The sequence below is a fragment of the Protopterus annectens genome, chromosome 1.part1 (assembly GCF_019279795.1).
Source record: "Protopterus annectens isolate FY-2018-M chromosome 1.part1, PAN1.0, whole genome shotgun sequence".
In the NCBI taxonomy this organism is placed as follows: domain Eukaryota; kingdom Metazoa; phylum Chordata; order Ceratodontiformes; family Protopteridae; genus Protopterus; species Protopterus annectens.
In genome coordinates, this window is record NC_056726.1 from 521,571,310 (window position 1) to 521,599,295 (window position 27,986).

Here is a 27,986-nt window from a genome sequence, read left to right on the forward strand (position 1 = left end):
CAACAACTGTGTGACAGTGCCTGGCACACTCCATACAACAAACTAGTATACACCAGCACTCTGCACACTGTTTGAGGTACAATGCACAACCTCACACTGGGGGTATGTATCAAGCTAATGGATGGAGAATATTGTCATCCCATGCAATGCATGCAATGCACATTTACAGTTTCACTGGTAATCCACCCTAGTCTTTGCTGCCATACCCCTACCTACACCGCAGTCGTACACAGGGAACTACAGCACAACATATGGCAATGTAGTATATGTTTGTATCCCAATAACTGACACATCCTTCTCTGGCCTCACACCGAGGACACACACTACCATGACAGACACAGTCATGCTGAGCAATCACACCATTACAGACCTTGCACACAGTCAGTGTCACACTCATTCCACCTCACATAGTTGGTATTGCAATGAGTACGTGTGTTTGTGCATTGTGTCATGGGTAGGTACTATGCTATTGGCCCTGGGCATACGGCAGCATAGCCTTATGCTACCCTGCCCCTTGGGACACATGTTATGTGATTGTACTTGCTCCTGTCAAACAGTTACACAGAGGTGACTCATACGGCATATTACCTATCTGCATAACATTCATCAGGGGTATGTCTGACATCTACTAATAAGGAGCCTTGCTTGTTAATGCTGGGTGGTTTAGTCCAAGTATGGCTTATTTGTGGATAGGAACCTATACCTCCAGCATGTGCTCTTTACTGTGGTGACAAGGATGAGGGCCACAGGTCATGTAGGCTGGACAGATTGTGAGGTGTTACCATGGCGGTTGGACAACTGGTATGGGTGTGACATAACTCTGTATATCCAGCAGTAGTAACCTCTGTGTAGGTCGTATGAAAGGCACTATCTGTGGTTTTGTCAGTCACTCTGCATAGGGAATGTGTTTGAGGGCATTATCACTCTGTTAGGTATGTCTGTGGCCTTTTCCCTTGCTGTAGTTGTCATGGGAGGTACATACCGTGTAGGACATTGTGAGGTGTAGAGGGGTACACTGACCTACGTTTCCCTAGCTGACACACCATTTGTGATGACACGTACCATGTACAAGGATTACAAGACTAGTGTGCCACTGTGAATATCAAAGGGGAGGCTATTGTACACTTGTTTCCCATGTTCCCTTCTGACACCTCCAGTAGTAGGCAGGCAACCACCTATGTGGTAGTTAGTGGTTAAAGTGTTTTGGAATGGGGTATGGTACTCCAGTATCCACACTGGTGTTCAGTCCATGCCTTTGTCACCAGGCACCTGTTGCAGTACATCTGCCCCCATGTGCCTCTCTCACTCATATATATATAGATAGATAAATATATTCATATACATACATATCTATAGACATTCATATCTGTATATGTGTATGTATCTATATATATCTATATATGTATGTGTCTATTACATCTATATGTATATACATATTCTATCTATATAAGTCTATTTATACATACCTCTCTATGTACATACATATATATATATATATATATATATATATATATATATATATATATATATACACACACACACACACACACACACACACACATACACAAACTAACATACTTCTAAACATCCATTGCTGTACAACCTACATTGTACAATGTACTACAACCTACATTGATATGTGCACATAGCAACCTTCAACTACATATGTATGTCCAGCCTTCACTAACCGTTGCAGTATGTCCCTTGCCCTATGCACATCTTCATATACATATATAGATACAGACTGCTAACACATATGGAGGGTTAACAGTATGTAGATTATTAGATTATGTAGTTTACATTACCTTTGTTTCTGACAGCTTTTTTGGATGGCTGGCTTGATGGCTTGTTTTTTTTTTTTTTTATGTTTTATTGTTTGGTCTCTCTCTCTGTCTCTCTCTCTCTCTCCTCCAGTGGCTTCAATGATATTATTGCATGTGTTGACTGGCAGTACAGGCTGCTTTTGTAGGTATCTGTACATGTGCTGGCCTCTGCACCAATTGTTGGCCAGCATTTACTAATTGCATGCAGCCTGCTGTGTGGTAATTGCAGTTCTCACAGTGATTTCAGGACAGTGCTATAAAATGTTAGGTTAGGTAGGCGTAGGCCTTTCAGTTTAGCAAGGTGGGGACCATGCACGTTTGCTGTGGACACTGTTGTGTCAGTCAAAAGGTTGGTATGTCTCTCATATCTAAGGCTGTATTGTAGCCACTGAAATGCATGTTGTACTGAAACCTGACTGTTGCTTCTTGCAGTTCATATGCTAACACTGTTTACATGGGAGTATGTACTTTCCTGTGGGACTCGTGGATTAACTGGTATACAACAGTAGCTCTTGCAATGTGTTGCTATGGCTTCACTATTTTGCCTTTACATTCACTCCTTGAAGGCCTGATATTTGTCTTTACTGTAATGTGTTGCTATGACTTTCCTATTTTCCATTTACATTCACTCCGTGTAATGCAACAACATGGATTTCACTAATGACAATGTGGAAGGTAACAGCAGTGGCAGTATACCAAAAACGGATGGGGGAGAAGGCATAAATTGTGGACAAAGAACTAGTAATTTGGATATACCAAGTATGTCTATGTCAAATGCATTTAAGAAATGGGAAAATGCTCGACAACGAGTTACAAGTAATCCTTTTGCAATGGTGGGTAAAAAGAAAGATATATCAGCCATACCAGCAGTACAGGACTTATGCTCTCAATTGGAGAAATCCATTTTTAAGGAAGCCTCTGTGTTTTATAACATCAATAGTCTCCAGAGGTATTTGGAGCTGGAAATAACACCTAGGGGCTTAAGAGCCTTAAAAAATCCCTCCTCTCCTTTTGAACTGTCGGAGGAGTTAGAAGTTCGTTTTCAAGAAAGATGGATAGCTGCAGCGTAGAATGGGTTACCATTCTTGTTGAGAGGGATAGGATCAAAAGGGACAAGTTATTGACAGAGACGAAACATCTCTGTGAGGAAATTGTCAAAACTTCTTCTAATTCAGTGTTAGAATCTTTTCTAACCGATATTAATGACAAGCTGAAAATATATGAAAAAGATTTATTACAACGGAAGACAAATAAATTACAGAGAGACATTCGAGACTATGAGCACAATAAAGCTTTTTTACTTGTGCCCAATCAGCGTACTAAAAGGCGGAGCATTAGCTTCAAAAAGGATGACATCATTTCCGGGCCACAGAAGAACAGGAGCTTTATGTCGGGCGAAAGTAGAGCGTCCTCGCTAGAGGAAGAATTTTGGCAAGAATTTCCAGCTTTGCAGAGAGCAGCAGAGGAACAATCTTTTCACAGGACATTTCGGGGCTCCGGTGGAAATAACAACAGCTATAACACAAGGAAAAGAGGCTGGCAGGGACAGGATTATGGTAGAGACCCGGGAGAAGGACACTATATGAGAAGCAAATGGACTAACAAATAAGGTACAATCAGTTTATCTAAAAGACTATGTGGTTAATCTATCTAATTATGTTTTTGATGATGTAGAACTGAAAATTTTGGATAAAGGTTTAAAGTTCATACCTACTGTATTACCTCGATTATATGAGATTAAAGGGGAAATTCATGAGTTGGTACGAAAAATGCATGAGAAGGAATATTTCTTTAACCAGGGAGAACAAGTTGTCTCCGTGGGAAGTGATTATGATTCAACTACCAGTGGGGTATGTTATTTTTCTTGTGAGTCTGAAGTAGAGAACAATGCTTATACTCTGTTTGATTTGAGCAAAATTAAAACCAAAAATATTTTTTTTCCTCCTTGTAAGAATGCCTGTATACGTTTCAATAACGCATTGCAGTTTCTTATAGAAAAGGAACTGAAAGAAACAGTTGAAAATAATAAGCACTATAATTTAACTAGGGAAGAGTGGTTTAAACTACAAAAAATGAGTCAGAATAATGATCTGATATTTAAACCCTCTGACAAAGGGGGTAAATTAGTTGTCCTGAATTCTATTGATTATTTAGAAATGTGTTTACAACATTTAAAAATGAGGAAATATCTAGTATTGTAGATGACACAAGTTTAGGGAAAGCACAGCATGAACTATATAATTTGTTAAAGAAAGGAGAGAGGTTACATTATTTTATGGCCAAGGATATTACACACAAATTGTATATCAAGAACAGCGTTGTAGCAAAGTTTTTTTGTGTTCCAAAATTACACAGAAATGCTCAACAGCCTCCAGGTCGACCGATTGTTTCGGCGACTGGGTCTTTTACATACAATGTGGGCAGTTTTCTGCATGAAACATTGATTACAGAGGTGGTGAAATTGCCATCATATATTAGAGATTCCTATGATTTTTTGGGTAAAATACAAGGAATAAAGTGGACCAAGGATATGTTTTTTATTACAGCGGATGTGGTTAGTTTATATACAATCATCACACATCATTTTGGTTTGAAAGCTGTACAACATTTCTTGAAGGATACACCTGGGACTCAATATATTATGGAATTATTATACTTCTGTTTAACCAATAATATTTTCGAATTTGATGGAGTGTTATATAAAATAAATGTAGGAACAGCTATGGGAGCGGCATTTGCCCCAGTTTATGCTAATTTATTTATGGGACTGTTTGAGATTGAACACATTTATAGAAGTCAGTTTTTCAATAGACATGTGCTTCTATATTTTCGCTTTATAGATGATTTGATTTTCATCTGTAAGGACGGAAAAAATTTGGCTAATGAATTTGTTGAATAGTTAAATAATAACAATTATAAAATTGCATTTGATGGGATACAGATAGGTGTGGAAATCAATTATTTGGATTTTTTTTGAAAGGACAAGTAGGTAAGAAGATTCACACTACGATACATAGGAAGTTTAATCAGAAGAATAGGATGTTACATGCCACTAGCTGTCATCCAGAACACACTTTAAAATCCATACCTTATGGAGAAATGTTGAGAATTAAAAGATTATGTAGTGATGTCGAAGAGGCAAAAAATGAAATAAAAAAAATTGTGTATAACTTTATAGAGAAAGGTTATAATTCAGATGAAGTTAAATCAAGTTATGTAAAATTATATGGAGAAGGTTACGAAGGAACATCTAGTAAGAGAATTATTAAGAACAGTAAGTCTGAATTAATAAATAGAAAGAAAGTTCCAAAATGTTTTTTGTTACTAAACATACTGTTTTTTCTAATAAAATGAATGAAATAGTAAAAAGTTTTTGGAAACAAATCAAAAGAGAAGTGCCTTCACTAATAGATGTTGAGCTTTGTATCTCCTATCGGAGGGGATGTAGTTTAAAAGATTTTTTAGTCCGGGGTAGATATAAAAGACAAATATAAAAGATTGGAAATGTTATTACTAAGAAGGGAACATTTCCTTGTGGAAAATGTGCAATATGTCAGTATATAGTAAATGAGGCAGAATAAATAGGAGATAGAAGTTTTAATACCATGGGCTTATATTCTTGTTTGAGTAGGGGAGTAATTTATCTGATTAAATGTTCATGTGGAAAAAATTATATAGGGGAGACTAAAAGGAGTTTAGCAGAGAGAATAAAGGAACACATCAGGGATGTTAAAAACAAAAAAAATGTTAAGCCCAGCAGCAGAACATTTCCATTCAGCACATGGGGGGTTATTAAAGAGATGAAAGTTACAGTTTTAGAACAAAAAGAAAATCAGTATGATAATGAAAAATTTGTTAAAATACATTTTAAAGAAAAAAAAGATATTCTTATTATGAAATATGAAACTCTACAGCCCAGGGGGCTTAACAAAGACTGTAATTGGCAGGGTTTTATATGTTGCTTGTTTTATTAGCAATTATGAATTAGTTTTATTTAATTGTTTAATTGATTTATTGGAAATGTTAAGAGAGTATATAATGTGGATGTATTAATGAACAAAGTTTTTTTACTCTGTAAAGGCAACAGCCGAGGCATTAGAGACGAGATTACAAGGTTTTATCAATAAATTTATTTGGTTGGAAAGTAGAGCTGTTTTTCACTGGTCTTTCTTGTGGTCAAAATAAAATTCTATTTCAGACTTGTTTAATGTTTATTTCTGCATTACAGGCTGCATCAATTATCTAATCTTACAGTACTAGCAGAATCTTTCTTCTAGGCTTATTTGAACTTTATTAATATGTAACAACACTGAACTCTTTTGCAAGCTGTCTCACTTATATTCTATAACAATTCCAGCAAAATAATTACTAACCTGCCTGGTGGCACAACCTCACCAGCTTATCAGCATAAACTCGCTGATTCATGGAATGGACACCTGCAGCTGTAATATAAATGAAGTAATATTGGAACATACATCTCCATAATACAGACTAGGATAATTTCTTACATACTTAATTACATGGATACTTACTCAGTAGTGGGGCGTTGGGCATTTGCCGGGCCTCCTGGATCCAACGGTTCAGTTGGTCCTGCTTACGTCTCTTCAGGTCCGCATGGTGGTGACGGACCTGTTCACCAGTCCTTGGTATGCCTGTGGCACTGGTGAGGTCATGTGCCAACCGGTTCCATGCCTCTGCCTTGTATGCACCCCAGTGGACCTGGCCCTGCATGAGTTGAGCTTCATGATCGTGGACTAGGAGCCAAACCATATATTTGGACTCCTCAACACCCCACCTCTGTGCTCTAAAGCAACTTCCCTCTCCTGCACCTGTCATCCTGACTGCAAATGGGTACCACAATCAGTTATGCTGTGCATTCCCGCCTATGGGGCTTATATATGCCCGTTTTCCCGCACTTATCTGTGATTGGCCATTTTGGATATTTATCAGCTTAAGAAAACCTGCTTTGTCATGCTTCTATTTACATTCATTCCTATATATATGCTAATACTGCATTTCTCAGTACAACTGTCATGGCTTAGTGGTTCAGTACTTTGACTATGGTGCACAGTATCCTGGGTTCAAACCTGGGCATTGCTTTTTTTTGTTTTTACTACTGTCTAGACAGGCTAGGAGGTGTGTCTGTGTAAAGGCGGTTTTGATATAGCTTGCTCAATGTTGCCCGCCGGTAAGCCGGTTGACGCGTTGCGCAGCTCCGCGCAAACGGCTTATGCTGAGTAACGTGTTATTTGGCTATGAGCACTCGTATTACACTGTGTGATTCACTGCTGAGCTACGGGTACACATTTTAAACATGGTAAAGTGCTGCTTCACTCCGGGCACTCATATTATACCTGTTAAAGCGCTGCTCACCTGCGGGCACCCATATTCAGCTTGCTAAAGCCTTGCTAAGCTATGGGTAATTCTGATCCTTTTTTTATATTTTATTATGTCGGATTTCTTCAAAAATACATGGCCCATTTCATTACATTTTATTTAAATTATAGTTTTATATATATATATATATATATATATATATATATATATGTCAGGGGATTGTTTCATGCTTATTTAAATAAAAATGGAAAATTATGTTGTGGGGGCTTGAACCGTGACTACCGCCTCTTTGGCCAACGTCTCTACTGCTAAGCTATTGCTACTTGGCTTAATTTGCATATTTAGATCTTATATGCTTTTCGATGACTAACTGACTGAGCAGAGAGCATACCCGCGCAAACGAGCACAACTACGGGCAAACATTTTGGAAATTATAAAAAAAAAATTAATAGTCTGTGGGGTATGTGTGGTGTTGTGTTCCATGACATTTCCGCGGACTCGCTCGTGGGAGTTTACTTTCAGGACTCTGACTCTTCTGGGGGCGTGTCCCTTTGCAGAACTCAGCATTCGGACACGCCCCCTACTGTCCTACACGGACTGTGTTAGCCTAGGGTGTGATTCAGCATGCCCTCATGAATATGCATGACATGCTGACATCATACCGTTAGACTGCAGCCTCCGTGTAAGACATATTAACACTTACACGGAGGTTTTGTGAATCCTGCCCTATGTTTAAAGACAAGGCTGCACTAAGATAACTTGGTAACAAAGTGTTGAGACCAAATGACAATGACTAACTTTATAGTCATCTGATCTGAGCAGATGTAATTTGCTCCTAATAATCTGGTCAAGAGAGGTGGCGAGCTTTAGAATGAGTGCCATTTGATGCTGGGTTTATTCAGACAGCCATGGGGTGGGGGGAGCTAGACAGTTGTGTGAAAACCAAACACAGTGAGGGTTCCATGTGAACTACAAATCATATGCTGCTGTGGGGATGTGTTCAACTCTCATTTCTTGAAAACTTTCTCCAATTTACAGCTGGAAAATATGGAGAGTGTCTAAATGGAACTATACAATGCATCAGTATCTGAGGCAGCAGCAATGAGTTTTGGCCAAAATGTGTTTGGTGCGTGTTACTGTGAATATTGACAAAACATCTGACTGTTAATGCCTACTCATATTTTTTTTGGCTATTAGATAATCTCATGATCTTTATATGACAATATTGACCTAATCTAATCTATCTGATATATTTGTAGTAGACATTTATGGTTGTAGTTTGGCTGGTACATTTCAACTATATTTATCGCCACAGCAGTTTTCCTTTGGTATAACTGACTTAAGTAAGGCCTATTACTTTTGCCAGTCCCGGTCTTTGGTCATCACGGTTCAGTTTGGTTTACTAATCAAATAGTTTTGCTTAGTGAAACTAGCTGGAATACTTTTGGCCGATTGTTTTTGCTTTTCTCTCATAATTTTGACCTGTTACCTATTATTTGTCAGCTGGTGAATCAGTCAGGTGTATTTGACTGTGTCATCTGGGGATAAATCATTTACATTTTTTGCTAGTTCTTAGTTTTTAACCATAGTTTTCAGTATTTTAATAGCTAGCTGATTTTGATTGTTTATGTTCACATGAATACTATATGTGGGGTTTAAGTATGATTGTGACTTCCTTTATGCTCCTTACCCATTTCTCTCCTAGCCATTAGATCCCAGCATCTTCTTGATGTATAGGAACCTGAGGATTGCCATCAGGCGTTGGTCAGGGGCACCTTAAGCTCAGTGTTTGTTGCTCATCCACTTGGCATGTCATGTTGGGATAAGGCTATATTGACATCACCAGAGGGTGAAGCACCCACCCCTCTTCTCATAATGGAACTTCTGGAGTCATAATTTGATCTAGATTTAGTAGATTAGACCTACATACCCAGAACTGCTCTCACCACGGCAGTGTTGTTTAGAATCAGACTGAACTGAAGCAGATGAAGAATTGTCATGGAAATCTTTGATATAGTGATCAAACTTTTATCACACTGACTTTGTTGGGTAAGAGCTTTGGTCGACATCTGAAAACATTTTCCAGAAGATCCTCATGCTATTCATTGCCCTAGGCTGGGCGAATTAAATCTTTCCAATTGTGTGGTAGCCACTTACTTTACTTCTCCTTTAGAACTAGTCCAGAAATCTAAGTGTTTTAAATGGTTTACTATTATAATTTGGAAACGCAGTCGAGTAGCATAATAGGCAGAAAACCAAAACCTACCATACCAAAGCTTGAGTACTGATACCTGGATGGCACATGCAGTTCAACGGGCAAATTTTCAAAATGGTGAATACCAGACACTCAGCTTTAACATGGATCAAGATTAGGACTGAAAAACTTTTTAATTTTTGCCATTAATTTTCAATGACATGACGACTCGACTGAGTGCGTTTCTAACTTATGATAGTAAACTGTTTTAAATAAGTCTTGAAAGTAGGAGGAATTTGTAGAATCCTCAGTTTAAAATCTACTATATAACCTCTGGGAATTTCTGCAAGGGCTCTTAGATTTTCTCTTCAGACAAATTCACCGTTACCCAAGGTGGTGTATCTTGTTGAAATCAATACTTTGGTCAATGAAACCAACTGTAAACTTACACTGAATTATTTAATCTTTCAGGCACATTTGGTTTCATTTGGGTAGTTTTCATTGCCATCCATTAATATAGCCATTTTTGGACTTAATATTGCAGTCTGATCTAGGAAACTAAGGACTTGGTGTAGACACTTTCTTTGCTTGACCATTAACTGGTCCATTTCAAAGCTGGCCTCACCAAATTGCAACCCACAAACTTGGTCGGCTCATTTCTCTTGATCACAGAAAGATTATGTGCCCTTTTCCTTCATTAACTGAGCATCCAATAGTGATAATTATCTTCACTCATTGTTTACAATTTGTAATGTAACTGTTGCTGATGCTCTCAAAATTGTCACCCCAGTAAATACAGGATCAAGGTCTACTGCATGCAGAGATCCAGGTATGACAATGAATTATGGTGCTGCATAGTCCTGGGTGGATGTTTGGACAGAGAGGTAAAAGATGGGTCTTCTTAAGGATAAACTTACTTTGAATCAGAATTATACTATTTACCAGACTATGATTTCACATAAGAAGGCAGCTTTTATATATATAGAAAAAAAAACTTGCTTCATCAAATTACCCAGCTGCACTCTACATGATGGTTGTCACAGAGGCAACACAGTGTGTCTTACCAGTTGGAAGGCTCTTTCTTTAGAATAGTGTAAGGAAACTGTATGGTTCTTTGCAAAAGTGGTTGTGAACATTAAGCAGGCCCTGGAAATTTGGCTGTGGACAGTCAAGACTTTGGCATGATTGAATTCATCTACATGGGAAAACATTCTTCATAACTTTTGATTTTTTGGAAAGGCATCTTTATTATCTCCAACTTGTAAACACACATTATAAATTATCAGCCGCAAATCCAACAAAGTAATTGACTATACAAATAATACTGCATTCCATAGTTTACATTGCTGAATACGTATCATTCCAGATAAGGAATTTAACCATCACTCATTGCCTCCAATAATAAATATGCTATCTTTGCAGAAGACCCCTCAAATTGTTCCATCAAACAAAGAGAGTCAGCTATATATCAAGCAGACTTATTTTCCATCCATAAAAACATTGAGAAATCATACCTCTGTTTTACCTGCCCCAAGTATCCATCTACCCTGTTATCCTCGAATGTTTTCGAAGAAAAGTCACTCCAGTCATCCTACCTCTTCAAGTTCATAAACACACTTTCTCCAGAGCATCCAACTTACTATCACCAATGAGCACTAAACAGACCAGCCAACTCTTTATCTCATCCTTTAATAAGATGCAAAAAAATATATACTTCATCATAATGCAATGTAATGTCACTCTGCGCATTACACATCTAAAAAGTATACCAGTCCAACCTGTTGAAATTCTCTACAATCTTATCCAAAGTTTCTATAATTTGCCTCATAATTTTGCACAGGCAATAAACAAAAAAAATATATAATTATAATTTATCATAGTAGAACTTTGCATAATGTACATTTTCCCGATTCACCTCTTTTGGAATGATCACTTTATCCCAAAAGACTGTAGGCTTATTTCCTTCCCAAACAATACGTTACTTTATTTTAAAAAATTACAAAAATATCAGCTGTAAAAGCTTGCTGCACATATAATAACAAAGGCAATATAAAAAATGGACTGCATGTACCTCTAGTATTGTGTGTTGACAAGTGCATGTTTGTGATTTTTAGTTGAGGATTGCTTTACATGGAATTGATCACAACATATACGTTGCTGGTACAGCTTAGCTTAAAAATATTGTAAAACAAAACTACATTAGCTGACAGAAGCTGCAAGATTCTTGAAGAAACTTTTATTATCTACAAATAAATAGACCAAGCCCTTTTGTTCATGTCACAATAATGAATTTCTTCAGATAAAAATTGAACATCTTAAATCATTTGCAACAAAAGCATGACATTATTTCAGCTGCCTCCAGTTGCTGCCTTATACAATTCTTACAGTGTGGCTCACAGTAAAACATCATTAAAAGAGTTAAAAGCATAGGGTAAGAGGTGCTCTCTCTGACCTTTGAAAATTAAATCTACAATGCATTCAATTGCTTGTAAGCATTTGACTTCAGAAATTTAGCTTAGTGCTTAGAAATTTCCTATATGCATATTACAACACAGCCATGCTTTTCAGTTGATCATACTAAATGAGAATAATTGCAATGATCAACTTTCCAGTGTGCATCTAGTTTCACAGGTGGAAAGCAATCGTTCATTAAGCAGATGACTTGGGTTCAGTCAACAGCCCTTGTGACCGAGTACTGGATTAAAGAGTGTGGCTGACTGAAGGTGATAAAATGTTTAGAGCAAGAGCTCCTAAGTTCCTTAAGTGAATATGTGGACATGGGTCTTATGACCAAGGAGTTGTTTCAATAGTTTGTGGTGGATAAACCATTGGTTGCTTCTTGTAATGGTTTGCCTAGGTACATGACGACCCATTTAAACCACCATTTAGGCAGATTAGTTGAGCGGCTGGGTGGCTCAAGGAGCCTATTTCAATTTATGTAAAGAAGCAACTTCGTTCAGTGGTTGAGCAATGTCAGTTAGTACTGCATGACACTAACCAGTTTTTACAGGATCTTCATTCGTCTCTGAGGAATGATGTTGATGTTTCCTTTCTACTGCTAGTTACATTAGATATAACTTCGCTGTTTACTGTAATCCCTAATATGGAGGGGATAGAGATAGTGAGGAGAGTTCTGTTAAGTAGAGGAATTTCTAATTCTTGTCATATAGACTTTTTATGTTATCTGCAGGAGTTACTACTTGAGTACAATGCTTTTGAAGGGAAATATTATAGACAGGTTTCAGGCATAGCCATGGTCACATCTTGTGCTAACAGCTATGCCAATTTAGTGATGGTGCAATGGGAAGAGGAACATGTATTTGCTGCCACTCATAAGGAATTAGTACAATTTTATCATCAGTTTGTTGCCAACTTGTTTCTAATGTGGCTAGGGAATGAGGCACAACTTTTACAATTTGTCTGTTATGTAAATAGCAGTAGCCCTTTTTTGAAGTTTACGGTTAAATATTCTTTGAACCAAATAGAATTTTTAAATGTTCAGATTTTTAAGGATGAGTATGGTAAAATCCAAACTAGGTTGTTTAGGAAAGAATGTTTTCTCCCTGCTTATGTACATCGTACCAGCATGCACCCTAAGCACATTTTTAAGAATGTGCTTAAGGGGCAAACCATTAATACTAGTAGGTTAACTGCAAGGGATGATGACTTTGATCAACGGTTAGAGCAGGATAAAATGGAGTTCCTTTTGAGAGGATATATGGCTAGTGATATACAGATGATGCAGGATATGGTAAGGCAAAGCAGAAATGCCCATGGGAAACCTTATTTCTCTTCTCCACCCCCAGTGCAGGAGGTTGACAAGAAGAAATCTCAAGATATGATTTTTACTCTGACATACTCTAGTGATGAATCTCAGCTTAAGAATATACTTTGTAAATAGTGGCATGTACTACAGGCTGAACTGAAAATAGCGGCACTGGTGGGCTGTAGACCTAGATATGGGTATAGGAATAAGAAGTCCCTGAAATATAGGTTATGCTATCCTAGGAGCTTTGGTAGTTCGGAGGCATCTGGGTATGGTAAGGGTACAAATAGATGTAAAGGATGTGCACATTGTGTCTATGTTAAGGAAACTAATGTTTTTATACATCCGTCAATTGGCCAGATGTATCAGCTTACAGCATCTGCTGATTGCAATACCAAGAAGTTAGTTTATCTGGCATACTCGTTTTATGTAGGCAAGACAAACAGCCGTTTGAGGGAGAGGATAAGCGACCACTTATACTGTGCATGTAAAGGTTTAACTTGTAGTGTCATTGCTAAACAAATGAATAGTAAAGGTGATGGACATGATTTTAGGTTCTTGAGGTTATATATGAGGGTGACTGGAAGGGGGATATAGTTAATAGAACTGAGGAAGTAGAAATGAGATGGATTTTGAGACTAAGAACTCATCAGGGCTTAGGTCTCAATAACTACATTTCTATTAAATCAGTCAAAGCACGTAGGTTGTGGAAATAACTGTTTTTTTACATTTTTTATATATGTTTTTTCTGTTTTATTTCTGCATTTTTGTAATGTGTATTGATTTGTTTTTTGCAATGTATTCATGTGCAGCGGTAGCGTTGTTGCATCACAGCAAGAGGTTCTCCCATTCGATTCTCAGCTGGAGTGCGGGGAGTGCCTTCTGTGTGGAGTCTGCATGTCCTCCCCGTGGTTGGGTGGGCGTTCGAAACACACAAATGTTGTTGTCTTTCGGGTTTTCCCGGTTAGGGGAAATGGGCGTGCCTTCGTTGAAGGTTGAACGTCGAGTTGGCACCTCAGCCTTTGTCAAAATCTACTGCCAATCATTAGCGGACAGGAGTTCCGCTGTGGCAACCCCTAACCGGGAAAACCCAAAAGACAACAACATTTGTGTGACGTGAATATGCAGCACTCTTGATAAAGGTTGAGTGTTAGTTAATTGTTTAATTTGTTGCCTAGAGATAGGAGATGCATTTGTATTTATTGGCTGCTAGAGCGTTTTAGGATGATATATATTACCTGGGTTTTAGTTTGTTGAATGTGATCTGATGAAGCAATTTTATTGTGAAAGCACTTATCTTATTAAATTTATTTTTATCTTTTAAGAGAGTTCTTACAGATGTTACTTCTTGGCTGTGTTTCTGTTTTGGGTATTTTGCACATTACATGAACGTACATGTCAAACTGAACAGTCTGCGTTATATGCATTGCATGTTAAGTGTCTTCACAGTCAAAAAAATGACCCATTTAGGGATAACTAGTGGTTAGTTAATTTGCTCGGGCTCAAACACTGTACCTTAGTTACAGGAAACAAGAGTCCGAATCCTCTACCCTAACCACTAAGGTGTTAAAAACTAGTGAGTTTCAAGGAGGTGAGTGCATAGCTCTCAACTGTGCCCAGATTTTTGCCTCATATTTTAGGTATTTTCCTCATAAAACCTGTGGGTTTCTCGCACATCAGTGAGAACTGAATTAACTAAATAATGATAGCCATTTAAGTCTCAGCCTTCATATCCTTCAGGAAATGCATGCCAACAGAAAATCTTTTATTATAGCAACTTTCTAAGATTACATATGCAATATTTAAAACATGTCCCTAGTTTTGGGCCTTTGTACTCCCATTAATTCTGGCTTTGTCCAGATTTCTTGTGCTGCAAGGTTGAGAGGTATGGTTGAGTGCCAAGTACACTTCACAAGGAGTTGAGTTGTCAAGTGCATTTTATAAGGGATTGAGAGATTCTGGGTTAAGAGAGGTTTCATGCTGCTCATGCTAAGTCTGTTTACAATGTGCAGCTGCTGTTTAGTAAATGGTATCACTACTCTGCTACAGAATTTAGAAGCATTGTTAGTACCACAAAAGGTAGCATTGTTTGCTTTTGACGCAGAAGGTTGTCGGTTCTAGTCCCATAACATGTGGACAGATTGCTGATACTGTGTTGTACTTTAAGGTGGGTGGGGTGCTGCAGTCCTATGTCTTCCTTTGCTGGAGATGCCTAGTAACTATGAACCTGTTGTTAAGTTTGCCATCCATTCCCTACTCCAGTATTACCAGCTTAATAATTTTTAATGTAACATAGGCAATTTATTCTTCAAGGACAGCAAGCCTGAATTTGTAGATGAAACACTGAAATATAAAGTTGTTTGCTAGCAGCATCCTCTTAATTAGTTACAGGTCTCTATTGTGGAATTATTCAGATTACTTTTACTTTTGTAGAGATTGTGCATATTGCCTATTACTGATGGATTGTAATGACAAAAGCTGGAATAGACTTTTATTGATGAAATGTTGTAAATTGGGCAGTTTTGTCATTATTCGTTCATACATTTAGTTTCACTGCTTACTGGGAAAATGTTCAAAACTACAAATTTAAAACACGCTCTAACATCTGGTGCTGCATTATACAGGGAATATAATGTAATAAAATCAGGAAGGTGAGTCAAAGAACACATGGATGGTCATAAAATGTGTGTAAGGGGCCTATGATTTGAAAACAGCCCAAAGGTAAACGTTATCCACCACCTGCCAGATGCATTTTCTCTGAATGTGGCTTTACCAGAAAGGCTCATCCAGACTCTGCTACACTTTGCAGTGAAGAAAAGGTTAGTTTGCTTTTATTTTTTGTATTTTGTATATTTTAAATACTGTAGTTTGTTTTCTTTACCTTGTGTTTTACCTGCATTCTGCTTTAACAGCATATTAAAACTTCAAAAGAGACCACAGCGCGCTCTCTGTTCTGAGTCGGGCAGAATTTATTTCCCGCCCTCCCACTCAGTCATAGTTGTCTTGTTAAATACCACTGTCTTTCTAGTTGCCTGCCTCATGTTAATCTGTCCATATATCTCATTTCCTCTCTACTTTCAGTGGCTTGTGTGAGTCATCACTAAATCAAAAACCCCTCCCCTTCAACTATTTAAATTTATTGGCCATCCTACTGTATTCCATAGTACCAGAATACAAAAGTGACCACCCCTTTCAACCCATCTTGCTGTTTTAAAAATAGTAACTCTCCACTAAACCTTAACTTTTTAAACAGGTAAAACTTAAGTTACCTACTTTCATTGTCTACCTTCTCTAGTGCACACTGCAGTGTGCATTTTTTTTTTATCTTACTTTTAAGCATCCCTTTGACTAGCACTTTCTCTAATACCTGCTGGAAAGCACTAGGAAGCCTTAAACTGATACAAGCACTCAACTCTCCTTATTAATAAGGAGAAATTAATAGTAGGCACTAAACAGCCTATAATTGCAAAGTTCCTTGCTAAGGTAAGGGAAAACAGCTCCTGTACTTTACAAAAAAAAAAAAAAAAAGCATCAAACCAGGCATGTCCAAGGGTCAGCTTCCTGTGATTTCTCCTGTCCACCTGGTGAATCTGGGCATACTGGGGCAATGCAGCAATTGCCTCATGTACACAGACAACCCTCTCCTCTTACCATCCAACACTACAACCTGTGAGAGATGCACTTACATAGCCAAAATGGAAGCAAAGCTCTCTCCACCCAAGATTGTGCTAGACAGTCAAGAGGAGAAGGTTAACACCCACACTACACCTCAAGCAACACATAGCTCTTCTAAACGCACACCACCAACACCCACAGATAGCAACACTAAATCCACATATGCAGAGGCCCTTAACTGTAACCTGCCCAAGCAACCCGGACCTCTGAAGCTGAAACGCAAACACCAATCACAACCAAAGTGTCACATAGTTCAAAACACCTGTGTGCCACCCAGCAACAGCCCCTAAGGCAAGACAATGTACCTAACACTTTAGTCATAGGTGACTCTATAGTCCGGCACACTGATGTCCTTCTCACCAGGTTGAACAAGGAGAAAATTACAGTCAGCTGCCTGTCAGGTGCCAGGATCCGCCACATAACGCATGCACTCAAGTCAAAGTACAAATATGACTCTGTCATTGTCCATGTTGGAGTGAATGACTTGAGAAGTACCTCCCTGGACTACATGAAAAGAGACATGGAAGAGCTCTCGGATCATGTGGCCCAGGCAGGTATGACGCTAGCCCTGAGTAGCATCCTGCCTTCGCCCAGAATGATACCACAATATAAGGACAAAATGATTGACTCCAACAATTTGCTAAGCTTCTGGTGTCATTCAAAGGGGATCCAGTATCTGTCTGCCTGGGACGACATGACTGACAGACCACGATGCTTTGCCAGAGATGGTCTGCACCTGTCGCCTCTGGGATTCAGGTTACTGGCTAAGGATCTTGCCACCCCTATAGTGCCTTTTTTAGGCAAAGTTCAAAGAACAAAACCACCACCGTAACAGGTACAAGCATGCAAAATCTGAAGGTAATGCTATTCAATGCTAGAAGTCTAAACCTCAAAATGCACTCTCGCGAGGCGCTCTTAAAAATGGAGAACATCGATATCTGTGCAGTAACTGAGACCTGGTTCAAGGCTCTAGAGAGCACCCCTGCAATACCAGGCTACAACTCTTACCACACTATTCGGCCACCAAAGCAGGACAGAAACACTAAAGGTGGAGGAGTGTCAATATTCACCAAGGATATTCACACCACCAGGCTAGTTGCCCAACACAATGCGTCTGAAATTCTCCAGGTGCAACTAACACTAGGAAAGACTGCAATCCAAATTGTAGCTTGCTACAGATCCCCCACCATACCCCAAGATTCTCATTACACCTTTCTAAACATACTGGAAAATATTAAGATAGAACCAAACACCCTAACAGTGGGCGATTTTAACTACCCTGCCATTAACTGGGAAAGCTACTCATGTACCAACACCTTTGCCCAACGGTTCCTGGAATTCATAAATTCCAACACCCTGGATCAACTAATCCATAGTCCCACCAGGGGCTCCAATATCCTAGACCTGGTCATTACCAACATGGGAAATTGATGCTTCACACCTACGGTCAACCCCCTCGTTAGTCACGTCTGACCATAAGCTAATCACCCTTAAAATCCACATCCCACCCCCACCCCCTCAGTAAGGAAAACTCCATAAAAAACTTCTCCAAAGCCAACTTCATGCTACTCAAGTCAAAAGTGACAAACTTCATGACACCCATGCAGACAGGAGCTGAAAGTTCAACTGCTGAATCCTACACTAAGGCACTGTATGAGCACATCCACTCATGCATAAATCGTGCCATCCCAAATAGAACCAAGATGCTCTCATCCAAAAAAAAAGAAGCCAATCTGGTGGTCCCCTGCCATAAACAAACTTTACAACAAAAGGAAGAAACTGTTGCAGAAAAGAGGAAAATCCCAGGATGCAAAAAACTTCCTTACCAGCCTCAGTAAGAAACTGAGATCCCTCATAAAATCCTCCAAAGCTAGTTACGAAAATAAAATTGCCAAAGATTCCAAAGACAACAACAAGGCATTCTATAACTATGTCAAGAATCTAAATGGCAATGCTCAGATCTGCTCTGAGCTAAAACAGAATGGCATTAAATATACTGATCCCAAGGATATTGCCAATATCCTGGCAGATCAATTCAGTGCCAACTTCACCCCCCTCTCACCCCCTAAATGGCCCATCTCAATACCGGAAGATTGCCAAATTCCGGTAATAATGGCCACACAGGTAAAAAATGCACTCTCCAAAGCTAAGAATATAGCATCCATGGGACCAGATAACATCCCGGGCTGTGTACTACATGAACTACAATATGAACTGGCACCTCACCTAAGTGTCATGTTTAATCATAGCCTGACCTCAGGTTTCGTGCCCACTGAGTGGCGCACAGCTACAGTTATCCCACTCCACAAGGGGGGATCCACCTTGGATCCCGGAAACTACCATCCCATCAATCTGACAAGCCTTATCTGCAAGGCCATGGAGTGTATTATCATGGAACTTATAAACAAAGACATTGGCAACCTTCAAACACTGGACCCCACCCAGTTTGGGTTCGTGAAGGGCCGATCTTGTCTCCTGAACTTGATTGACTTCTTCGAATCAGTCTCCAGAGCCATGGACAAGGGTACGGTGGTCCACACAGCCTATCTAGACCTTGCCAAGGCCTTTGACACCATCCCCCACTCTGGAATCATAAATAAACTTACTAAGCTGGGCATTAATCCCTACGTCAGCCAATGGGTTGCTAACTGGCTTACTGATAGAACCCACACTGTAAAAGTAGCCGACTCCAAATCCAGCTCCAGACAAGTGACAAGTGGAGTACATCAGGGTTCAGTCCTGGGGCAGCTCTTGTTTGGCATCTACTTCTCTGAAGTACAGGCCAACACTAAGGGACTCTGGATAACAAAATTTGCAGATGACTGCAAACTGGGAGCCATTACTGAATCCCCAAATGATGTGGATACTCTACAAAAGGGCCTTACAGAAACAGATGCTTGGTGTCAGAGCCATGGGCTCAAGCTCAATGCCAAGAAATGTATAGTTATCCCCTTTGGGAAAAAACATGTATCTGTGAATTACCATATAGGTGGCAGTACACTAAACACCGAAAGTGTGATAAGAGACTTAGGGACACAGGTGGACAGTGGTCACACCTTCGATAACCACATCGCCACAACAGTCAGGAAATCCTTCTATGTGGCACACCTCATCACGAAGGGCTTTTCATCCAGAAAAAAGGAGGTCATTGTCCCACTGTACTCATCCCTCATTAGACCCATTATAGAATACAATGCCCCGTTTGGTATGTACCTCTCAAGACATCTGTAACAACCGAAAAGGCCACAGAAATACCTCACTAAAAGAATCACAGGCCTAAAGCAGATGCCCTACGCTGACCGCCTTAAAAAACTCCAGCTATACTCTGTCACATATCGTCTACTCAGAGGTGATCTTTGCTTAACATACAAGGCCATGTCAAACCCAGAGCTGTTGGACATGCTACACTTAAAGAAATCCCAATCCCTCAGAGCTACACGCTCCAGGGATCTAAACCATCACAATAAACAAAACATGCTGAAGGGATAGGTTCCTGACCCAGAGACTCCCTAGACTCTGGAATAGATTGCCCATACATGTCAAGCAGAGTGCCTCTTTGGTCCTCTTCAAAAGGAACCTTGACGATTGGATGGGAGAAAGGAAATTCACCCCGGGGATCACGTCAGTCGCCCTGCTAGACAGGGGTCCAGGGAAGTAAATAGTGTGGGAAGAAATAGCCAGGGAATTGTTATGGCTAGGCTTGTATAGGCCCTAGGGCTGATAGCCTAGTACCAACCTATGAACCAATGCTGTTTTAATGGCAGACGTTTTAATGCCAAGTCTGTTTTCATTCTAAGATTGTATTGCTTTATTTAGCAAATATCTAACAGCGTTTGTGCTATAAAACTGAAATAAAATGGGAATCTGGAATGGCTGGGGGGGGGGATTAATTACCCTGCCTAGGGACACGTTTGACTATGATCCGGCTCTGGGTTTGATATTACTTGAGGATTATTAATAGTAAAGGTCTTTTCTGTGTAGAACAGAGTGGACTTTTTAAGACCCCAAATGATGAATGTTGTTCATAAGGTGCAGTTGGGAGGGGGTGTTCTCCGATGGATCCATAGCTTCTCCACTGGTTGTCTGCATTATACTTGCTGGTTCATGTTTACCACATAGTGCATGTAAATGTCTGAATGGATTCCGGCTTTTCCATACCCTAGAATGACTGGATTAAGGGGTACCATGAAAAATACATAAGTGAAAATAGTAAGCCAGCTTCACATTTAAAGTCATAGGCCTAAACTTACAACAATGCAGTTAAGTTCAGTTTTTGTTTTAGAAAAACACAGTTACCCAGAAACTTCATAATTTTTACATAAACAAGTTCAATATTACAGTTTTGTTGGTGTCTTACTTCATAACACTATAAATTCACACAGATACTGTCAGTTTCTGTACTACAGTATGGAATACAGCAGGAGTTCTTGGTTATCCACAAGTAAACAGATACCCTGGCGCTCTGCCCTCTGGGTTTACACTCCCCTGCAAAAAATCCTGCAGGCGCCCATGGTCCCAAGATAGTACTATTGTCCTCAATGAGAATCAGGACATGAAGACTGATACAGTAAATTATATGCTTAGTACTGTACAGTAACACCAGATACAGTAACAGGCCACATTCTAGCTAATATTTATTTTAAGTGTAAAGCAGCTAGTTTGCAAAAAAGTGTCTGTTTAACAAATGGTCTAAAAAGTGTAAACAATAGGTTTTACAAAAATCATCAGAAGGAACTTGACAACGTCAGGGCAACAAAGAATGACATATTAAATTTGACACAAAAATGGAATATAAATATACCAGTGGAATAAAAACTAAAGAGAAAGGCAGACATTGTATGAATTTATGTATGGGAAGCAGCAATAAGAACAATGGAATGGGACATGATAATACCTGTATCAGCCTCAAGATGAACTAACCATGCAAGAAAAGCAGCTAGGAAACTGGAGATTTCGCTATACACAAGTAGTAGTAGAACTGACACTCCCCACATGATGTACTACTGCAGTTCTGCAGATGGACAGTGTATCAGTGCCACCCAGGAAACATTGAGGAAAAACTGTTAGAAAATTATCCTGATCATGCAGCTGAGGCCGCATGAAGGCAAGAACTAAACAAGATGGATCTGTTTACCTACACAATAAACAGAAAGCTGTGGTGCAGAACTGCTCTAATAGCTTAAAGAAACAAAAAAATGGTGAACAGAACATGTCAAAAAATTTATGAGGACAAGAGTGCACCATTCATTTTACTTACTTAAATATTATTTATATTTTTTAACCAGTTTAGAGCACTAATTAAGCATGACCAACTGCAAACTCAGCCTGGGTTGTACTGAACAGAGTACAATTACTACAACACAAAGTACATTACAAATGCAAGATAACCAGTGGTACTGTACATTACACATACCTGCACTGTGACAGCAATACAGTTTATCAAAAAACTGTGGTGCAATCAGACGTGAGGCAAGTTGGATAGGTAAAGCAATGTCAGGAACGAAAACGGGATTCCACGTTAGTGGGGGAAGTTAAATAAGGAAGAGGTCAACAGGGGTTGAATGATTATTTATAAGGTGTTTGTTGTGTCATGAAGGTTTAAACAGGTGTCGATGTAAAGGCTGAGTACATGCACCAAGAGATTTAATTAGTTGTGACATGATCTGTCTTATTACAGCTGCATTTAAATTACTCAGAGAAATTGTTCGAGTTGTCTTGGAAGTTTGTGTTATTTCACGTATCAATTGTATGTTCTGGTAGGATTTGCCATAGTTTGGGGCTAGGACTATGAAGCTGTGCTCAGTGCAGTGAAGTTTACAGATGGGCGTTTGGAATGTAGGTAATGTTTTAGCATGGCTTCTGAGGTTGTAGTGTAGGGTGGTTGTGATCAACTTAATGGTGAGTAGCAAAAGGGCATGATGGTTAAGAAATATGAAGAGGGATCATAACAGGAGGCTTGATCTCCCTTTTACAAGTAGCAATTTTGCTTTTTATAGGGTAAAAGAAATGTTCCAAACATGGAGAACTGTTGATGAAGCAGCAAACTTTATAGCAGATTGACTGAATTATTGCTGTATTTTTGTGAGGCTGTAGTAAAAAGCGGTAAACAATATTCCAGTCAAGTAGGACTCCTTTACCAACTATAGCTCTGGCAGGGGGGACAGAGAGAAAACTTCGGACAATTTTTTATGCTCAGAATAGCAAGCAGTTATCTTAGGTCTGAATGTTTCACTGTATTAATTTAAGTTGACAGAATGCCTCAGCTGAAGGTGGCGTGTGTGTGTATATTTTTTTTTTTTTTGGGGGGGGGGGCTTGGTTCTGAGAGAGGATTAAAAGTGTGCTTTGAAGGAGGTGAGGATAGACTGGATAATTCATTGAGGAAGTCTGCTTTTGACAGAATGTTGGAATGGGAAAGGTATGCAGCCCTGGGTAGAAGTTTCTTTAAAAGAAATCTAAGAATTTGGGACCCAAGAATCAATGTGAAGGATTGGGATCAGGAGCAAAATGGTACAGTTCATCTTCACTCTGATGGCAGTGTTGCAGTGAGAAAATTTAAAACGATGAAAGAATGTCAGAGGCATAAGATGCATATACTGCAATTTAGATGGGAAAAGAAGACAATCTTAGCTACAATTGATAGATAAAATTGAGAGGAATAAAAAAAAAGAAGCAGAAAAGCAAGTTGAAGGAACAAGTGACCCTCTGTCTGCTATCAATGTCTGTCTGTGTGCTGGTGACAGTATGTCTATAAAAACAGACTTGTTCTCACCCTTCAGGTAGCTATGATGGAAGGAATCACACTTGTCTTCAGTTAACGGATCACAAGTACTTTGGAAGTTTAAGTCTACAAGTTTTAATGGTACAAAGAGACTGTGTGGCAGGATAAGGTGACAGAACAAAAAAGTAATATACTGATCTAGACCGAGACATACCATTTCTGAAGTGTTTTGCCACAATTTTTCAATGTATTCCTTTACAAACCTTTTTGTTGTTGTTTTCAAGTCACAAAGTAAAATAGTTCAATTTAGGCAGCAGCATATATTGAGCTTGGAACCTTTCACTTGCCTTTTACAAAGATTTTGTTATGAAAAGTGGTCAACTCTTGACACAGCTGTAAGAGCATAATAAACGGGTGGAAAGATTTCTTTTAAGTGATGCAACAGACTCACAAAACAGCTCCCCACAGTGATTGATGCAACAGACTCGCAAAACAGCGCCCCATAGTGCCATCCACAAATGGTTTGTACTGTCAATCCCTGCATACCTCTCTGCAAAGGAAGTGCACGTCAGAAAAACATAGGTAAAGCAGGCCTGTATTTGTGTTAACATTAATAATACTAAGCTATAAAAATATACAAATATAATCCAATTCTACAGCACAGAATACAGAAAGAAGCCATCAGAAATGGTGTTAAACCCTCTGCCCTTTCAAGCATTACGTACAGTGTTAAATAACCTCAAAAAACATACTGCTACATGCCATATAGGCTCATAGGTTCACAGATGAATACTTGGCTAACTGCCCTGAATGGCCATTTTAAGCCTAGCCAATTACTTGTGGTCAGAATCAAACTGTACACTTTTTGTCTTGGAGGTGAAGACCTTAACCGTCATGCTAAACCCACACTCCAATGGTGCCCTGGGAAACTATATCTACAGTCAGCACTACAAGTTAACATATCTGACCGAGAAAGAATGCCCCCTTCAGCAGACTATCATTGATTAGCTCATCATTTAATGCAAACTGTTGTCTTAACTGCTTACCAACTTTCCGTAGTTCGAAAGAAGTATCAAATTGGTGTCCTGCTGCCAGAAGAAGAACAGCATAATTGATTCCTGAATGTAGGGTGGGCTCCAGTTCGAAGGCTTTGTGGAACCTAAGAAAGCAAACACACAGTGTTACACTTTAATAATTAAATTCATCTGCTCACTGGAGGAGATACTTTATATCCTACTGTCCTCTAATAAATCCACAGATCACAGCTGCACCTTTGTTGCTCCATTCTTAGTAGCAAGCAGATGGAATTTCACACCATTTTTTATTTCAAAATGCATTATTAGAAACAATGGGGAAAATGATTTAACAGCTACTCTATTTTCATTAGTTACTGCTTATTTATGACCTGTGTCACTACTCTGAGACAGCAGTCCAGTCTTACATACTGCACAATTTTAAAAGAACTGCTAAAAACTATTTCAAATTACAGCAGCTAACATCCTGCTGCCCTTGATGAAATACTTTCAGTGCCTGAAATTTGCAAGAAAAGCTCCTTGTGAGAAAATAAAGGCAGAGAGCATGGTGCACTTCTTAATGTTCTTCCTTTGTCTCTGCATTCATCTGATTTTTGATGTCTAATGCAAGATGATTTTATCTCCAATCCCAGTGAAATTATTTACTTTTGTTAGGATGGGTTTTATAGCAGCTTCAAAATCATTTCAGATAAGACGGCCCCTGGTCAGAGCACTGCAACAAGCAGCACTACATGATTTTCAGTGAGCAGGCAGAACGAGATAAGAGTTCATGCAAAAGAACTGCAAGAAGAGAACAGAAAAAAATAAAGGGTTTACTTTTATAGGAAGAATAGACATATGAAGAGTTGTATGAAAGGTTGGACACTAAGGAGGGAGAAAAAAATGACATGTATCGATTGGCTAGACAGAGGGACTGAGCTAGGAAAGATGAGCAGCAGATAAAGGTGATAAAGGATAATGAGGGAAACATACTCACAAGCGAGGAGAGTGTGTTGAGGAGATGGAAAGAGTACTTTGAGGGGTTGATGAATGAAGTGAATGAGAGGGAAAGAAGGTTGGATGATGCAGGGATAGTGAATCATGAAGTACAATGGATTAGCAAGGAGGAAATAAGGACAGCTATGAAGAGAACGAAGAATGGAAAGGCTGTTGGCCCAGATGACATACCTGTGGAAGCATGGAGGTGTTTAGGTGAAATGGCAGTGGAGTTTTTTAACCAGCTTGTTTAATGAAATCTTGGAAAGTGAGAGGATGACTGAGGAATGGAGGAAAAAGTGTTTTGGTATCGATTTTTAAAAATAAGGGTGATGTGCAGAGCTGTAGTAACTACAGAGGGATTAAACTGATCAGTCACAGAATGAAGTTATGGGAAAGAGTAGTGGAAGCTAGGTTAAGAGGGGACGTGATGATTATTGATCAGCAGTACGGTTTCATGCCAGGAAAGATCACTACAGATGCGATGTTTGCTCGGAGAGTGTTGATGGAGAAGTACAGAGAATGCCAGAAGGAGTTGCATTGTGTTTTTGTAGACTTAGAGAAAGCATATGACAGGGTGCCTAGAGAGGAGTCGTGGTATTGTATGAGGAAGTCAGGAGTGTCAGAGAAGTGTGTAAGAGTGATACAGGATATGTACGAGGGTAGTGTCACAGCGGTGAGGTCTGCTGTGGGAGTAACGGATGAGTTTAAGGTGGAGGTGGGGTTACATCAAGGATCAGCTCTCAGCCCTTTCTTATTTGCAATGGTGATGGACAGGTTGTCAGACGAGATCAGACAGGAGTCCCCGTGGACTATGATGTTTGCAGATGACATTGTGATCTGTAGTGAGAGTAGGGAACAGTGGAGGAGACCCTGGAGAGATGGAGATATGCTCTAGAGAGAAGAGGAATGAAGGTCAGCAGGACTAAGACAGGATATATGTGTGTGAATGAGAGGGAGGATAGAGGAATGGTGAGGATGCAAGGAGTAGAGGTGGCGAAGGTGGATGAGTTTAAATACTTGGGGTCAATAGTTCAGAGTAATGGTGAGTGTGGAAGAGAGGTGAAGAAGAGAGTACAGGCAGGCTGGAGTGGGTAGAGAAGAGTGTCAGGAGTGATTTGTGACAGACAAGTATCTGTAAGAGTGAAAGGGAAGGTCTACAAGAGGGTAGTAAGACCAGCTATTTTATATGGGTTGGAGACAGTGGCATTGACAAAAAGGCAGGAGTTTGAGCTGGATGTGGCAGAGTTAAAGATGTTAAGATTTGCACTGGGTGTGATGAGGGTGGACAGGATTAGGAATAAGTATATTACAGGGTCAGCCCAAGTTGGAAGGTTTGGAGTCAAAGCCAGAGAGGCAAGATTACGTTGGTTTGGACATGTGCTGAGGAGGGATGTTGAGTATATTGGGAAAAAGATGCTAAGGATGAAGCTACCAGGTAACAGGAAAAGACGAAGGCCTAAGATACGGATGTGGTGAGAGGACATGCAGGTGGGTTGGTGTGACAGAGCAAGATGCAGAGGACAGGAAGAAATGGAAACAGGTGATCCACTGTGGTGACCCCTAATGGGAACAGCCGAAAGAAGATGATGACTTTTATAGGAAGAATAGTCTACAAAATTATTTTTCTAACAGAAGAGAAAATTGTAAAGGGAAAGGGAGATTGGATAGAAAGAAGTTTCTCTGTTCACCTGTGACAGAGGGGAGCTTTGAGCAGCCTATCTGTCCCTGGAGGAGTGGTTTCAGGCCAGAAATTAGTAGTTTACTGGCTATTTTGGGCTAATTTCCATCTCTTTCATTTCCCTGCTATAAATACCATATTTGCCTGGTTTTGTGCGCTGGTTAGCAAAGGTAAAACTATTCCCGGCTCCACAAGGTCTCCTCTTCAATTTTTCCTTTGGAACTAGGCAAACTGTCAACATAAGCACTCAAGCCATTCATTTCTCAGTCCAGCACTTACTCAAAACTTATAGCAAGCACTTATAAACCCAAGCACTAGACCCTCCTGTACTGCACAGTAGGACAAGGCTCTCTATTCGACCTTACCAGCCATCCAGCAAAACAGTTCACTGTACCTATCCAGGCATGTCCAAAGGGCAGTTTCAGGTGCATTCTCCAGTCCAACTGGTGAATCTGGGCATTTTGAGGCAATGTTACAACTGACTCATGTACACAGACAACCCCCTCCTCCTACCACCAAACACTAATACATGCGAGAGATGCAGTTATACAGCCAAACTAGAAGCTAAGCTCTCTCAACCCAAGACTGGATCAGACAGTCAAGAGGAGAAGGGAAATACTTGCATCAAACCACCAATCTTACATTGACCCATTAAACCAGCACCGGCAAACAAACACAAATACATGGAAACATACTCGGAGGCTCTAAATAAAAAATTTGCAAAACCAACAGAGACTTCCAAAGCAAATATCCAAGCAACCTCCACCCCCCCTCCCCCCTAA

The 27,986-nt window shown here is 39.6% G+C and overlaps 1 protein-coding gene across 1 annotated transcript in view; it reads right to left on the reverse strand.

Moving 5' to 3' along the window:
- MAP3K5 (mitogen-activated protein kinase kinase kinase 5) overlaps positions 1-27,986 on the reverse strand; it is a 2,923,819-nt gene that overhangs the window by 1,196,421 nt on the left and 1,699,412 nt on the right. The window contains exon 8 of the mRNA XM_044087116.1: positions 24,561-24,673. Coding sequence (XP_043943051.1) covers positions 24,561-24,673 — 113 coding nt within the window. The remainder of the gene's footprint in view (positions 1-24,560; positions 24,674-27,986) is intronic.